At 38.7% G+C, this 16,672-nt stretch overlaps 1 protein-coding gene across 2 annotated transcripts; it reads left to right on the top strand.

Moving 5' to 3' along the window:
* Positions 1 to 322: 322 nt before the first annotated feature.
* TTPA (alpha tocopherol transfer protein) lies at positions 323 to 15,385 on the top strand. Of its 2 annotated transcripts, none has more exons than XM_039548863.1 (5): positions 323 to 583; positions 8,537 to 8,690; positions 9,918 to 10,111; positions 13,292 to 13,402; positions 14,895 to 15,031. In XM_039548863.1, exons 1-5 carry the CDS (start codon positions 389 to 391, stop codon positions 14,934 to 14,936), a joined length of 696 nt encoding a protein of 231 aa, XP_039404797.1. In that variant the 5' UTR covers positions 323 to 388; the 3' UTR covers positions 14,937 to 15,031. The 2 variants fall into 2 exon arrangements, with proteins under 2 accessions (XP_039404797.1, XP_039404795.1); XM_039548861.1 differs by having other exon boundaries at positions 325 to 583; positions 14,839 to 15,385.
* Positions 15,386 to 16,672: the final 1,287 nt, after the last annotated feature.

Raw genomic sequence — 16,672 nt, 5'->3', positions numbered from 1 at the left:
GGGTCCGGGGTGACCCTCCGGCGGTGGGCGCCGCGGGTACAGTGTCGGGGGTCTCCCTGCCCGGTGGGGCCGCCTCTCGCCCTCCAGAGGGAGCAGTTACAGCTCACTTTTGGGGCTGGAAGCGAAGAACAGGAGATGGGCTTTAAGCATAAAGTCCTAAAAACCGGTCAAGTTCATAAAAGTGAAAAAGCAACCCCAAAAGAGGCACGGCCGCAGCCGGGCGGGCCCAGGACGCAGCACACCGGCCTCCTCCCTTGCCTCGGGCCCGGGAGGGTGCTCAGGGGTTAAGCCCCGCCGGGGGCGGGGGCAGCCCGGCTGGGCCCCGCCGCGCCGCCGCTCTCAATGGGAGCGGGCAGGCGGCGGGGCTGAGCTCGGCCGTGCCGCGGGGATGTCGCAGGGTGCGCCGGGCGCGGGGCAGCTCAATGACCTCCCCGACCACTCTCCGCGGGTGCGCAGCGCCGTGTCCGAGCTGCGGCGGCGGGCGGAGGCAGAGCCCGGCCAGCGCTGGTCGCAGCCGCTCTCCGATGCCTTCCTGGTGCGGTTCCTGCGCGCCCGGGACTTCCACCTGGACCTGGCCTGGAGGGTGAGGAGAGGGCGGCGGCCGCAGGTCCCGGTGCCCGGGCAGCCCCCGCGGCGGCCGTGAGCCAGCCCCGGCCGGGACGGGGAGCAGCCGGGCTCGGGCTCTCGCTGCGGGGATGGGGTGTGGGGTGGGTCCGTGCCCTGCGCTGCCTGGGTCGGCCGAGGCCGAGCGGGAGTTTCAGGGTGTAACTAATGCTTGTCACGCGTGTCTTCGGCGTGGCACCGAATCAATGTGCGGTGTCGCGGCTGGCTCAGTGAGATACGGATGTGGTAACATAAAGGCTGTGATAAACGTGGTACAGTCACTCGCCTATACAGTAAATGTGGTAAGCTCACAGCTCCGGTTAAGAAACAGTATTTTTTAAAGGACACACTTGTCTTGATTATCAGGCTCAGATTACTAGTAGCCGTAGTAGTTTCACTACAGACTTACAAGTAGTCTAAAACTATGAGTAAAAACTTCTTTTTGCTTGCAGTTTAGTCATTTACAGCGCTCCTTGCAGGCTTTGGTAAGTCGTGTTACTTTCCTGGCTCTTTGTATGCCTTTTTGCCACAGAGTACACATATTTTTAATATCCAAAGGCACAGATCGTTATCAGGTTTTTTTGTTTTTTTTTTTTAAAGAAAGATTGACAACCACTAAACCTTTGGAACAGAAAGTATTTCCAAATCCTCCCAGGGCAGAAGCATTGATTCACATGTGCCAACTGAAATCTGTGTTTCCATAGAATTTCTTGCTGATTACACAGCATTGCCCAACAGAGCTCACCTATTAGTTTCTGACTTCTCTGGACTGTAGATTTTTCAAGTTTAGTCACCGTAAGGGACGTATGTATTGCAGGATCAAGGTAGTAGCTAAAATAAGAATCTGAGAAATTGAATTAGCCCCTTAATCATAAATAGCTTTAGAAATTGTATTTTTGCTCTTTTCATTTCACTCATGAGATTTGCATCATAGCTTTAAACCTTTCCTCCTCAGCAGAAGAGCCAAGGAGTCAAGTCAGATTCCTTTGGGTTTTATGGATCTTACTTTTACTTGAGGTTTGTGAGATTGTTTGTATCAAAGCTGTGCACTAACAATTGTAGGACCATGCCTTTTTTTTCTTTCCCAACAAAAGCCATTTTATTTTCCTGTGTTTCTTGGTTCCAAAATGCAGGGCTTAATGAGGACAACATGGACTCCTGAATATCCACTCCTAATTGCACTGCAATTGGTGGTTACTGGCAATCCTGTAGACAAGACAGTGGCACTCCTGAATTCGGCCCATACGTTTCTGCACTCTGTAGTGGTTAATTGTGAGGTGTGTTGTAGGTAGGACTAATCTTTGCGGGTGTGGAATCTAGGCTAGGTTTAGAGATGGAAGTCTATGAAGGAGCAAATTGCCTATGTTCCTCTTGAGAATCAGCCCTCTAGACTGTGGACCTGCTTTGAAAAATTAAGTCTTTTTAAAACCTCTTTAGATTTTCTAGGTCTCCACAGACTGCTAAGTTTCTGAATTTCAAACCTTTCTTCAAATTAAGAGATTCTGATGTTCAAAACCTACCTGTATTTAATGTTTCTGTCTAGAATTTCAGTTCCCCAAGTGCTGTAGCCACTTGTACTTAATCTTCTACATACTAGCTGACACCATTTTCTAGAATACTTCTCTTACAGTATGGGAAGAATAACACAAGCAGTTCTCTTTTTTTTTCCTTTTTTTTCCCCTCCAAAGGAATATGTTTATTGCAATCAGTATATCAAAGGCCAAAGAGAATTATTGTGAAAAAATCTGTCGTGGTCACAAATTGTATATTCATCTAACCCAAGTGTGACTTCATGCAGAAGTTATGTTAGTACTTCACCCTAGACAGAGCCCTCCTGCCATCAGTCCAGACAGTGGCTCTTCCGTCCTGTCCTGGTTTGATTGTCCTGGTTGTTGTTGTCCTGGTTGCCTCTTGGTTTGGTGTTCAGGCTGATACACTCTTAGCCCACTGGGCTGCTGTGTACTACTGCATAGTATTTCTAGAGCAGCTAAGGGATAACCAAAGTTCATGGCTCTGTCAATGCTTGTAAGCAACAGTTGTCCAGCATCTTAGTATGGGCTTAGCCTTAAACATGAATCAAGAGTCTGGCAACTGACCAGACCTTTTCATTGATGAATTTCTGGTTAATAATTGACAGAGATTTATCTGATGTCAGTTACCAACATTTGGAAATGCTTCAGAAAAGAATAATCAGGTAGATTGTTTCAAGACATTGCATTTCTAAATCTTTGATGGTGACTCATAACAGCAATGTTTTACATTTTTCTAGTGGCAATTCCAGACTTGCTTTTAACTACTGATACACTGATATCTCTCATGCTAGAAGAAAATCCAGCACTGAAACAGGTAGCTGGAATTGAAGGACTTGAAGAGGAGATAAAACTATCTTAATTTCTTAAAGACAATGATTATTCAGTTAAGCTCAGGAACAGACTATTCTCACAGAATCACAGGATATGCTGAATTGGAAGGGACCCTCAAGGATCATCAAAGTCCAACTCCTGGCCTTGCACAGACACCTCAAGAGTCACACCATGTGCCTGAGAGCATTGTGCAAATGCCTCTTGAACTCTGTCATGCTGGTGATGTGATCACTTCTCTGGGGAGCCCATTCCAGTGCCCAGCCATCCTGAGGGTGGAGAACCTTTTTCTAATGTCCAACCTAAACCTCCCTTGACACAACTTCAGGCCATTCCCTCCTGTTCTGTCACTGGTCACCACAGAGAAGAGATCAGTGTCTGCCCCTTTTTGAATGTACCAGCTATGTGTGTATGTTTGACTTCACTGTTATCATCAAAAGCACTGTCACTTGGATTCACTAGTGATATGTGAAATCTGGAGAACTAGCATCTCCTTTTGGATGTAAATGTTTTTTGCTAGTGTGTTTTATTGTGCCTTACAGCCCATAACTCTTGTATAGGACTGACTCTAAGTGACTTTGGAATACTTTTTGTACCTGAAATAGATTATACTCTGGGGGACAGAATGAAAATGTTTGACATTGAAGCTCTATGCAAAGGGTTTTCATAGCATACTATTGTAAGCATCCCTTCTGTGGCACTGAAAACTCTCTAAATATCTAGGATCCTTTTAGGAGTTCTGGTTGATACCAAGGTATATATAGCCAGACTTTGGTTTTTCTCTGCATTCGACTTACAGAGAAATGAGGTTTTCCTAGTGTGTCGTACTGCAAGTAAGTTGCTTAGGATGACCCACCCAACAAGGTGGGTTGTTTTCTGTAGTGCCAAACACACTGCTGAGTCTCAGACATTATCTCTGAGGATCTTCACATCATTCAAACATAAATGCTAAGTTAAAATCAGTTACTTGGCTGCTTTTCTTCCATCAATACTAAGGAATTCCTTGAAAAGGATGGAAGAGCCCTTATTAGCTCTCTGAGCTGACTCTTGAGGAAACATAAATCAGTCAGCCAGGATTCCCTTTGTGCTAAGCCAGCACGTGCCAGTCTTTTTCCAGTGACAAAGAGGTAATGCATGTGGAATTGGGAAAGTTCTGTGTCTCTATAAAATATTTAAAATTCTTTATCTGTGTATACTGTGTGCTTAAATTCTGGTACATCTGTATACACATATATAAAAAGAAGTATAAAATACATATGCACAAAGGTTTATATTCTGAAGTTTGAGCTGTGGCTTCTCCTGCAAAGAATGCCAGTAGAAAACTTTTTCCCAAGCATTGTGTGCATTGGTACAACTGCTGACACAATAGAGGCCTCATTCTGCCTATCATCCATGTTAATAAAGAAATAGTTATTAATCAAGAAAAATATAATTCATTTATGTATACAGACACATTAGTTTCTCTAACAAGCACAATGTTTTCCAGTTCTTTTGTGTCTAAGCAAAGTACTAAGTTCACTTTGGTTTGTAGGACATGAATCTTGGTTTAATTGGTAACTTTGTAATCTGTAATGTTCAGAAATCTGGAACTATCCCCAACGGATTTCAGGAAAAAAAACCTCTTAATTAATGCTTAACTCCAGACACGGGAGTTTTTCATCCAGATTTCTCCCCTTTATCAAGTTATCTTGCATCTATTTTCAGATGCTGAGCAGATCCTAAGTAGGTTATTCAGTTTGTAATCACAGATAATTATACATTGAGGGGTTTTTCTTGTGTTGTAGGTGTGTGAGCTGTTTTTTATACTGGGTAATGAATGAGTCTGTTTTTCCTGATATTAGGTTGTTTCACCTATATCCAATGTGTTTGTTGTATACATTTATGTTTTTCCTTGCTGGGAAAAAAAAAAATCATACTTTAAAAAAATTTCCCATGAATTTCTGTGCTTAAACAGTGTGAAACTAGAATACCTGTAAGTACCCACTGCTAGTTTTTGAACTCTTTTACATGTTTAAGGATTACTCTTTTAAGTGGCTGTGTAAGACTTGACCATGTGCAGCTATAAGAAAGGGATTGCCTACATAAATTAAAATTTACAGAATATCTGCCAAAACTAGCTGTAGATGCTGTGGAAGATTCTCTAATGCTAACCTTTACTTCAGATCTAAATCATTGCAGGTAATTAGATTAGGTTTTCAAAATCTACGAACTCTTCAGCCCTTTGTGACTTTCTTGCCAAGGGAAGTATGTTTTAGGTTTAGCCATGTTATGTGTTTGAAAGATGCCCCACTTGCTCATGTCATGGAAAGTGTCAGAAGTATTCCAACCATATATTTACTCCTTAATGGGTGTGCTAGTGATGCCATGAAGATTTTTTGCCTTTTCTTTTATACCCCTGTTATACCTTTTTTACAACTTCTGTATTCCTAGTGCTTTTTGCCTACATTCTTGGACTTTTTTGTCAAGCTAAGAGAATAAACATTTTAGAAGCTTCGTAGCTAGGGATCAGTGTGCCCCAGACCCCAAGGTCCTCTCCAGAACACATTCTGTTAGCTAAGATAGAACCATCCAGGGGAAGGTTCTTTGGGGAGGGGGCCTCACTTGAGCCTCTCACTGGGGAATTTTTGATAGATATGCTAATTAGTAAAACCTATAATGTTATACCAGATCTTTTGGGATGGGCATTTTGCAGGGTGCATTTCGATGCATATGACCTGGATGTGTGCACCTAAGGATCCTTAAAATAAATACCAAGGTAAAATCCCTTTTCCCCTTCTAACCGTGTATGGCTCTTGATTTTAAGACCAGGAAAAGGCATCACTAGTAGGTAAACTATGCCTTCTGTAAGGATCTTGAGTGTATCACAAGCTGCAAACAGCACTCTCTTTCTTCCAAGGTCCAAGAACTTAAATCCTTGTTGTTTCCAACTTGGAAAATGTAAATATCATGAAAATGAGAAAGTAACTGTACGGACTGGACAAGATTATTTAGGTTATTGAATGAATGTATCATTTTTATTCTCATCTTAGTTTTGGTAGGGAATTCTTCAAAGAGGTGTTTAAAATATATACATTCATTAAGTTGCAGCACCACAGATTTTAGAAGAAAAGTGAGAAATTACAAAGCTACAGATGTTTGCATAGCTCTTTTCAGGGTGTTTTTGTATTCTGCTGCTGTTTCAGAGTCTGTTTTGGAAAGACCAAGGAAAAAACATGTTGACATTGCTGTCTGGCACAAAGCAGTTGGGATTGCTCAAACAGTGCCCTTTGTAGATAGTCAAGTACTGACAGAGTGAGATAATCAGAGTACTTCAACAGGCCCATCTTTGCAATTATAGTGAACTCCTGTTCCACAAATTAACTTACTTTCCCTACTTCCTCCCTCTTTCCCTCACCTTGTTTGTTTGTTTGTTTGTTTGTTTTAAAATTAGTCTAGGCTAGAACTGATTTAATGCAGTCGAAAGGCTGCTAATAAAATTCTCCTAATGGTTAAATGTTTCTTTCTATGGTGGTGGATGAGGCTTTTTATCCACTTTTTTTACTGCCAAATCAAGAGGGATTCTAGCATGGTATATGAACTTTTTTATTTTTTGGATCTAAATACATAGTTATAGGCTCTACTTCCATAAAAATATAGCTAATTTCTGATCAGTATACCCTGTATTTTTATGTAAATTCTGCTGATAAACAGTAATGTTTTATAAATAGTTTTCTCATGACAATTCATTTGAGAGACCTTCAAAATCCTTCAAGACCTTAATCTGAGCAGAAAAGCATTAAGCTGAAGAAAAAGTATGTTATATGTAAAATGATACAAGAAGCTTCAAAGTAGAGGGAAGGGTAAGAGGTAAGACTAATTATCTGACATGAGCATACTGTGAGCTACAGGATGATGAGTCTCAGGTCTCCCTCTAAGAGTCTGTAGGTAAGAATCAGCATAGCTGATGCTCTGATTTTCCAAGGGATGAATTCAATTTTTCTGAAGTTCATTCTGATCATTCTTCCAACGAAAAGGCTGAAGAAAATTATACTTGCATAGATACAAGTAATTTTTTTAAGGTTATATTCTATTAGTTGGACCTGACAGCTCTTTTAACCTCAGTATTTCTGTTGTGAAATATGGAGTAACTGATAAAGGAGAAAAAAATTCTGTTAATACAAATTATAGGAAATAAAGACTTTCAGTTGATGCTTTTAGTGTGGTGGGCACATTTAATTTGTGAAATTGTGCTGAGGATCAGATTGGGTTTCCCTGTTTTTGAAATATAGAAATGATTTAAAAAGCTAGGCTGTGCATGCTTCCTTTAAGATTTAAAGCTACATTTCAATTTCTTGTGAAACAAAGTTCTAAAAAATTCTGATTCTCTTAGCTACTTTTGAAGGTCTTGGGTTAGAACTCTAAGTCATAGCCACTGAGGAAATTAAAACAAAATGTGAATTATTTGTAATAGTTACGTCTCTGATTTCCAAACTTAGTGCTAGAGAACTTAGCAGAGGTGATAAAGCAGAGGCAAAATTTAATTGATGAGCTGAGAGGAAGCATTTTAGAAGACAGTCTTGCAGAGCTTCCTACTTATGCAAAATGTCTTAAATAAATTTTAGTTGCAGGGCATAGCTCATTTCCCCCACAACCACTTAACTAATATTAAAGGAGAAACAGTAATTAGACTTGGAAATTAGAACTACTGCATCACCAACTTAATTTTTCACGATCTGTCTCTAAGGTGACCTTTCACAGTGCTCCCTGTAATTCCTCAACACAGATGTTACCTCACAAAGGAACACCTTTAATTGCCTCTTCCTTAGCATTAATCCATCGCCTTTCAACACACAGCTCTTCCTGTGCCTTAGAAATAGTGGTTATGATGCTGCCTCCCAGCCTTAGGAATCAGGGTGACCATGTCCCTGACAACAGACAGGATCTCTGTTTTAGCCAAACAGGTTCTCATTATTTCCACTTTGTGGGAGGGAAATTGTCAAATGTGTAATGGACCCACTACTTTGTTATATTATCTCATTTCAGAGGGGTAGAAGGGACTTCAGAAATGGTTTTGGATATGCTGATGAGCATACCTGTTTCAAATAGTAAACTGGAATTATTTATGACTGTGTAAAAAATAGGGAGGAAGGGAGAGGGTGTGTGAGTGAAGGAGAATGTTCCTCCATAAAATTTTGCACGTCTAAATTTAAAAAAATCCTGAATGAGTCTGATGCAGTAGCAAAATGAACAATCCTAAAGGTATCCTGAATGGAAAAAATGAGGTTTAGATGCATTTTACATAGAAACTACGGCCTTATTGTACATGCAGTTTTCATTTTTGCCACAAAATGGCAACTGCAGTCCATTAGTGATTTGACTGGGTTCTAAATGCATCATGGCAATTTACTCACTTACTTGATCCAGTATAGCAACCTTCTGTTTCTAGGAGTGATTTGGTTAAAATATACAATTAAATTATAGCTAATTTAATGAATTAAACCTAACTGTGACCACATGTGGAAAACATATTTTTAACTGTGTCGTTCCTACAATAGCTGATGCTTACCTGACATCCATGTTAATTTTTTTTCCAGTTATTGAAGAATTATCAGAAGTGGAGAATTGAATGCCCAGAAATAAGTGCAGATTTACAACCATCTTCTGTTCTTGGTCTTCTGCAAGCTGGCTATCACGGAGTCCTAAAATCAAGAGACCCACACGGAAGCAAAGTTCTAATATACAGAATTGGTGAGTGACAGAATTGCTTGTAAGTGTTTCACACCTGATTCTGACACTGAAGTTTTGGGGTTTTGTTTGTTTGCTTTGTTTTGTTTTGTGGTTTATTTATTTTTTAATTATCACAATTTCAGCAGCAAAACAAAAATATTTTATGAGTACAACTGCAGGGGTTGATAAAATTAGATCATATCAGAATGTCTTAACTAGAAAGGTAAAACATGTTCCTTGCTAGAAATACATTTACATTAATTTAAAGGTGAGTTTACTGAGCTGTAACAGTTACATAATTTTACTTATAAACTAGTGTGGCTAAAGCTGTACAATCCCTTATGAAGAACATAATTTTCTTTTTAGTGAAATTCTTGTTGCATTGAAAGAAACTTAAAGATTAAAACTTGTAAGATTATTTGGGTTTTGGCTCTGAATGTCCCAACGATCATTTGATTTCGTATAAATTTTCAAAGCTATGGGCTAAGACTGTGGTACTGATGCAGATGCAGCACAGAGCAGGGAGAACACAATAAAAAGGTGCACACCTAGTCATGTATCAACGTTCAGTTTAGGCTTGGATGAGCAGTTCACCAGGTTTTCACTGTTTACTTGTAGCCAAAGAGCCCTAGCTAACACTACTTGGAAAATGTTTGACGTACCTCCCAAAAATCTTTTCAAAAAATATGTAGTTAAATGGACACCATATCTCTTTATGCTTGTTTTGGACAGAGACATTATTTTTGCCAGCTTTCAAAGAACTGTCTTATTATCAGCTGGTCTAGTAGATAATTGTGCCCTCTAAAGCTTTCATCTAAGGTTAAGGCTCATCCCATGCAATTTTTTGCTCAGGCCTCAGAAAAAAAAAAAAGTGAGATACATTGAACTGTGAGAGAATTACTGTGCTGAAAAAAAGTTGTAATAGTTGATTGGATTGATGATCTGCAGCTTCTGCTAGCATGACTGTTACTGAATTAAGCTGTTCCTGTCAAAATGTTGTACTGGGCCTATGGCTATAGGTAGAACATGCTACATTATGTGGTACCATCTACTAAAAGATCATCAAAGATGAATGAGAGAGCAGGCACACAAAGTAACTTATGCATTAGCAAAACAGATTGTTTCAGGAATTTCGTTATTGCTGGTTAATTCTTGTTCCTGAGAAGCACATTAGAAGCCGTAGGAAGCAAAAGTGCAGGTGTATGGGGTATTCTCATAGTAATGCAGGGTAATCTGTCTTCTCTTCAGGACAATGGGATCCCAGTTTATTTACAGCATATGATGTGTTTCGTGTAAGCCTCATCACATCTGAACTCATTGTAAAGGAGATTGAGACTCAGCGAAATGGAGTCAAGGCCATCTTTGACCTTCAAGGGTGGAGATTTGCTCATGCTTTTCAAATCAGTCCAGCTGTGGCCAAGAAAATTGCTGCTGTTCTCACAGTAAGTATGACATAGTGCTTCATGCAGCTTCATTGCTATGACTTCCAATTTTTCATCTCTTCCAAGCTATAAGTAAATTTTGTAAATTTTCCTTCCATAGACATTCTCAGACTGCAACTTAGAAGAACAAAATCCTAAATCCATTACAAGTCATAGGTTGTGCTTGATTTTATTTCAAGTTTATTCTTCTATAGCAGTAAATGCCCTCTAACTTCTGGTATTTTATAAGAACTCCACCAACGCAAGAATTTCATTACTGGAAGAGCAAATGAAGCCCAGTTTTGGAAGGATCTGTGTTTGCTATCCTGTTTCATCTCTTCTCTTCCATTCTTTTATGCATTAACTCAATATTTAAAGCATTTATTCCCGGCTCAGAGAATATTAAAAGTAGCATGCACTATGAATAGTTAAGAGCAAGACACTCCTAACTTGTTACCAGTATGGATGATGCTTATGTGATCTTTCATCTGCTAACAACAGAATGTACAACATTTATGTTCTGCTTGGTTTTTTTCCCCCAACTTGAGCATTGTTTTGTGCAAATCACTGCTATCTCACCTCCTATTTTTCACAAAACTTCTCAGGACTTTACTATCTTTAAGGCTTATTCCTTTCTGCCAAATTCAATTGAACTTTGCCACTGAATTTGAGAGAAAAAAATTAAAGAAAAAAGGGGACAGAGAATTGACAGGCAAGTTACCGTGTAGTCCAATAATCCTATTTTCCTTCAGAAGTTGGGTTGAAAGTCAGTAATAATAAAACTGTTAGCCTGTGATATGGAGATGAGCCAGGGAGATAATCTCTTGCTCTGATTTGGTAAGGTTTATATCTGAGATTCAATCAAAGCTTAGTCATTGAATTAATATCATCAGAACTTCAGATGTTCTTTCTTCTTGGTATCTACTGTAAAACTTTAGTGAAACCATCAAGTATTCCCAACTTCGCACATCTAGAATAAGAAGTCTTCGTGTTACGCAGTCGTGGGGCAGATCTCATGAAAACAGGACTACTGAGAGTGTTTCAGTTGATTTCTGAGGTAGTAAACAAATTGCTGGTAATTTTTTTAACCTTGAAATAGAGCAGAAAGGAATCAGAATAGGATTTGCAAGTACATCTAAAGGTTTCAATCCATAATCTCAAAGCAGGAAATTCTTTGAATATGATGTTTCCATCTTGACCTATTTCTGATATTTTCAGTGTTTTTCAAACTTCTAAATGTTTTTTTGAGCTATGAAAAAATAAAAATTGTGTGTTTCCAGTGTTCTTTTCAAAGAAGAGAAAGAATTTTAACTCTTTTTTTTCCCCCTGATTCCTTTCATCACTTTTAACTGGGTTTGTAAACTATACCCAGAGATTATATTAGTGTTGTTCAATGTCATAGAACCATAGAATCATAGAATATGTTAAGTTGGAAGGGACTCATCAGAATCATTGAGACCAGCTTCTGGCCCTATGCAGGACGCCCCAAGAGTCACACCATGTGCCTGAGAGCACTGTCCAAATGCTTCTTGAACTCTGTCAGGCTGGTGCTGTGACCACTTCCCTGGGGAGCCTGTTCCAGGGCCCAAACACCCTCTGGGTGAAGAACTTTTTTCTCATATCCAACCTAAACCTCCTCTGACACAACTTCAGGCCATTTCCTTGGGTCCTGTCCCTGGTCAGGAGAGTGAAGAGATCAGTACTTTCCCCTCTTCTTCCCCTTCTGAGGATCTTGAAGACCTCAATGAGGTCTCCCTTCAGTCTCCTCCAGGCTGAACAAACCAAGTGACCTCAGCCACTCCTCATAAGATTTGCCCTTCAGATTCTTCACCATTCCCGTGGCCCTCCTTTGAATGCTCTCTAATAGCTTAATGTCTTTTTAATATTGTGATGCCCAAAAATGCTCACAGGACTCAAGGTGAGGCTACCCCAGAGCAGAGCAGAGTGGGACAATCCTCTCCCTAGCCAGGCTGGAGATGCTGTGCCTGATGCACCCCAGGGCATGTTGAATGCAGTCCAGAAATGCTTATAAGTAAAAGCTGAGAAACCTTAGTTTTAACCCTGTGTTTTACTCAAGAAATATGACTTGCAAATTGCTATCCTGTATCAAGAAACAGAAGTTAATACAAAGGAAGTATGTACCAAGGAATGGAAAGCATAGTATGAATAATAAGTGACATTATCTTGAAAATCTGTTATGAAAAATCTATTATCTGTTATAGAAAATTGTTTTGTGAAATCATGATAGTAGAATTTAAGTATATGATAACCCATAATAACATTAAATAAACATACAAGCTGACAATTTTAAGGTCTTTATCATACATTAAAATCTAAAAGGAGTGGGACTAAAGAAATGTGTTGGGTTTGGGTTTTTTTTCCTTAGAACTACTGAACTAGTGAGGAGATATGTTTGTGAGAAGTACCATTTTTATAAACAGAAAACATCTGTTTCCAAGGTAGTATCAGGTGGGATATGAATGGAAGTTTTACTTTCCCCATTGCATAAAGCTTGCTTTGATCACTGCCATATTTTCTTTTAAAATTCAAAGATCTGGAACTTTTAAATGAACACAAGTAGAATCCAAGTTATTTTGTATTATAAAGGCTGTATGGCAGATATTTTAATTTTATTAAAACAGTAATCTTGTTGTAAAGCTGAACTTCTGGCTTGGTCAAATTCCTAATAATTTCAAGGCTTATCTTAAATAAAAAATATAATGTATTTAACTTAAAGTTAGTATCTTCAATAATTTATATATATTTACGTATTATCCTTCAGACTATTGCCAATAATAGCACATAGCTAGATAGGTTTTTGTAAATTAGTAGCAGAATATTTGTTGTGAAAAAATTGTTCTTTAGAAAATGGCTGAGAACAAGGTTTGTGTACAATACAAATTATGTGCAATTTGGTGATACTTTTCTTTTTTGTTTTTCTGTTTGTTTGTTTTTAATATTCAGTCTCACCTCACACTGAGATTTAAGAAAGGTGAGATTTTTCTTTCTAATGGGAGGAACAAGATATGCTTTTTCTAAATGTTGTTCTTAATTTACACTGCTACAGCACTACAAAATGCAAGAATTGGGAAGGTCAGAAGGAATACTTTCACCTATGGACTAGACAGTCTTGTCCTTACTAATAGAAGTGTTTCAATAATATTTTCTTTTTCTTATTCTGTTTTTCATGTATGCTGACAGGATTCCTTTCCACTGAAAGTTCGAGGTATCCACTTGATTAATGAGCCTTTATTCTTCCACCCAGTCTTCGCTCTAATTAAGCCTTTTCTCACTGAAAAAATAAAGCAACGGGTGAGTGCACACAAATATTTCTTTCTGCCACAAAATCCTTATATGACAATCTGTAGCACTTCCTTAGGCTCTGTTACTCCTGAGTAATGAAGAGCATAAACCATTTTTGTTTGTTAATGCCGTACAGACCTCCAGAATCTAACTGTAAAGCATTTGCAGTCAATAATAACATGACAATTGCAATGGTGTTGTTATCACTGCTCTAAAGATAAAAAACACTGTGACAGAAAGAGGTTAAATAATTTGCTTGAGGTCACATAACAATTCTTCTGCAGAACTAGAAAGAAATAGATCCTGGACTTTCCAGTACTCTGCCTATAAATGAGAGAGAAAAATGATCACTAAATAGTGTTTTATGCTCCAAGTTGTGCAGAATTAGTAGAAGACAACTATTTAGCCCTGAGAGACCTCCAGAGGCATTTATGCATCAAAAATTGGTCAGACTTAACTTCAAAGTTTTTTTCCAAACAGCTCCTTAGTTGTTTTAAATAGTTTTCCCGTTATAAATCTGCAAATAAATTTGTATTTGGATGCAAATGCGTGGCAAGGACTACGGTGTATTGCAGCATAGGAAAAATATTGGAGTTTTCAGCTGGCACAAAAGTGAAGTGTTAACAGCAGAACTAAGGTACAAAATAAGCAGCCCTGCCTATTGTTATTCCCATTCTGAAGCCTCCTTTACTCAGCACATGAATCTTGGGCATTTGCAATAGCCACTGCACGCCAGGACAGTAGATCCTATAAAAGTATCAGACTGGAAGTAATGAACAAGACTTCAAAATAGCTACAATAAAGCAAGAGGAGAAGAACCAAACCTACAGTATTGCAAGGGTTAAAGTGAAGAAGTAGTCCAGGATCTAATTTCAGTTAGAACAGAAACGTAAGGACTGATACATAGATTCTGTTGAGTATCTTCCTTGACACCTGTCTGAACCTACATACATACTACATAATCTTGTTTTTAAATACATGTGGCAGGACCAGATAGTAATGGCCAGGAGCCAGACACAGCTCTGTTCTTGGAAATGACTGAAGGGCAAGTACAAGATATCATGACTAAACAAATCACAAGTCTTCCCATGGTTTAGCTCAGTTTAGCAGTTTGGATGTAGTGTGTGCTCTCATCAGTGTTGCTAAACCAGTCTGGAACAAGTGTGTAGTTAGTTTTGGCTCCTGTGCTCACGGCTACATAAAATGCTCTTCTCAGGTTGTAGTCCATCCTTCACCAGCCTTCAGATACTGAGCAGGACTGAGTTTGAGCACCTAGGGGAAACTCACCAGGTAGTTCCTTCTTTTAAGGAACTCGTTATGAACAAATACACTTAGTTAAACCAAGCTGGTGGGTCCAGCTCTTGCACTGAGATGCTTTGCTGCCTGTTCTCACTCAGTAGTTTAGCATTCATACCCAAGTAAATGCTTTTAATATTTTGGTTTAGGTGTATATGCATGGAAATAACTACTTGCAGAGTCTGACTGAACACTTCCCCGTCAGCATTCTCCCACAGGAATATGGGGGGGAGGAAGTCTCCATTGAAGAGCTGGCCAAGGAATGGACTGACTTCATAATGGCATCTGCAGATTATCTTCAGAGCATTTCTCTGGTTGCCTGGGAATAACCTTAATACAGTATTTTATGAATTCTTGAACACTGGAATTGGAAATAAGTTTAAGGTGAAAACTTCCATTGTGAATGAAACCAGCATGTCTTTGCAGGGCACTGAATGTTACACTGGGTGCACTTTTACACTAACTGGAGTCTATCAGTGTGTATGTCTGAAGAGATGAATGAATTTTAGATATCTGTAGCACTGGTTGTAATTGAGTACCTTGTATGTCAGAAAGCTGAAGAGTGCATTGGATATCAGATTGATACTACTCTGTTAAGTCTTTGGAGATAACTCGTCTGTAATAATGCAGTCCAGAACCTTACACTTAGCTCTTGTATCTTTGGCTTGTCAAGACAATAGGATACAAAACAAAGAACAGACTGTGAATAGGGTAGAGTAGTTTGTCACAGAAATAAGACTACAAGGCTAATTTACAAGGAGTGGAGAGGTTGCTTTTTGGATTGATTCTCAGGAAAAAATGCTCTTTTGTTAGTTTGCATCAAATTGAAAATTAGCCAGCAATAGTGAGATACTTGTGTTACTCTGTGCTGATTGTGCAGCTTCTGGTTTTGTGCTAATTAACAGAATAATCTTCAAGTTCTATAGAGAAAACACTATACGTATTCAAAGGACAGTGTGAATCTGAGGGAGGAACTGGTAAGAGAGTCAAAACAACCTTGAAAATTCTTATTTTCTTTCTTCAAAGTGATACTGTCTATGGACAACTATAAGAAACTCAGATTATTATCAACTTTAATCCCTAGTGTAGAGGACTAGAGAGGTCAAAAGCTTTCAGCTGTTTGCATTATCTGTTTCAGAGGGTAAAGTAGGTTATCCTTTATGGATCTGAACTTTAGAAATATCTGTTGTTTAAGGGTGCTTGGAGGTCACTTTGGACCTCAGCATAGGAGATGCTTGGTATCTTCATTTTATTTTCAGAACAGTAATTGACAACTTGTCAGTCTATGTGCTGTTGAGCACTGGAAGAAATTACTTTTAATTTCCATTTAGACTGCTTCTTCATTACTATAGGGGTAATAAAAAAAAAATCTCCATACTTACTGAAAACAGGTTTTTGTTTTGTTTTGAAGGGGCATTATTGACATATGAACACTGGTATGTGGCAGTATCATCCTGCAATCCCCTGTATTTAGTAATCTTGACCATTATTTTACTTTTCTCAGCTTTTTCCTAAAATCTTTGTAAGTATACCAACTGCCAGAGTTCATTTACCCAGTTCTTAACTCTGTTTTGTTTTTGCATAAGCACTATAAATTTAAGCATTCCATATGAATTTCCATATAAATAAATCCATAACAAATGCTTTTATCACAGTTAGCTAGAAATGACAACTTCAGTTATTTTGTAATCTTTAGGACATTGGGATGGTATATAGGCTTAGGGGAGAGAAATTAAACTATCTTTTTATATTCGATATGTCTTACTTTAGATTATGATTAATAAGGCATTATTGCAAGAGTCATTGGAAACTATTCCTTATTAGCAAGAGGAACATCTGTGAAAGACCCATTAGAGTACTTGTTGGTTGTAGTTTCTTCTGCTGTGGTAAGATCGATGCCAGAAATTCTTTCAAAACTGACAAAAACCTCTTAATTTTTTTTCTTCCAATTCCCAAATTTCCTCAAGTGCATTTTTCATTTTT

The sequence above is a fragment of the Corvus cornix genome, chromosome 2 (genome assembly GCF_000738735.6).
Source record: "Corvus cornix cornix isolate S_Up_H32 chromosome 2, ASM73873v5, whole genome shotgun sequence".
Lineage (NCBI taxonomy): Eukaryota > Metazoa > Chordata > Aves > Passeriformes > Corvidae > Corvus > Corvus cornix.
Note: the sequence above shows the minus strand (reverse complement) of the source record. Positions and strands in the feature narration are given on the sequence as shown.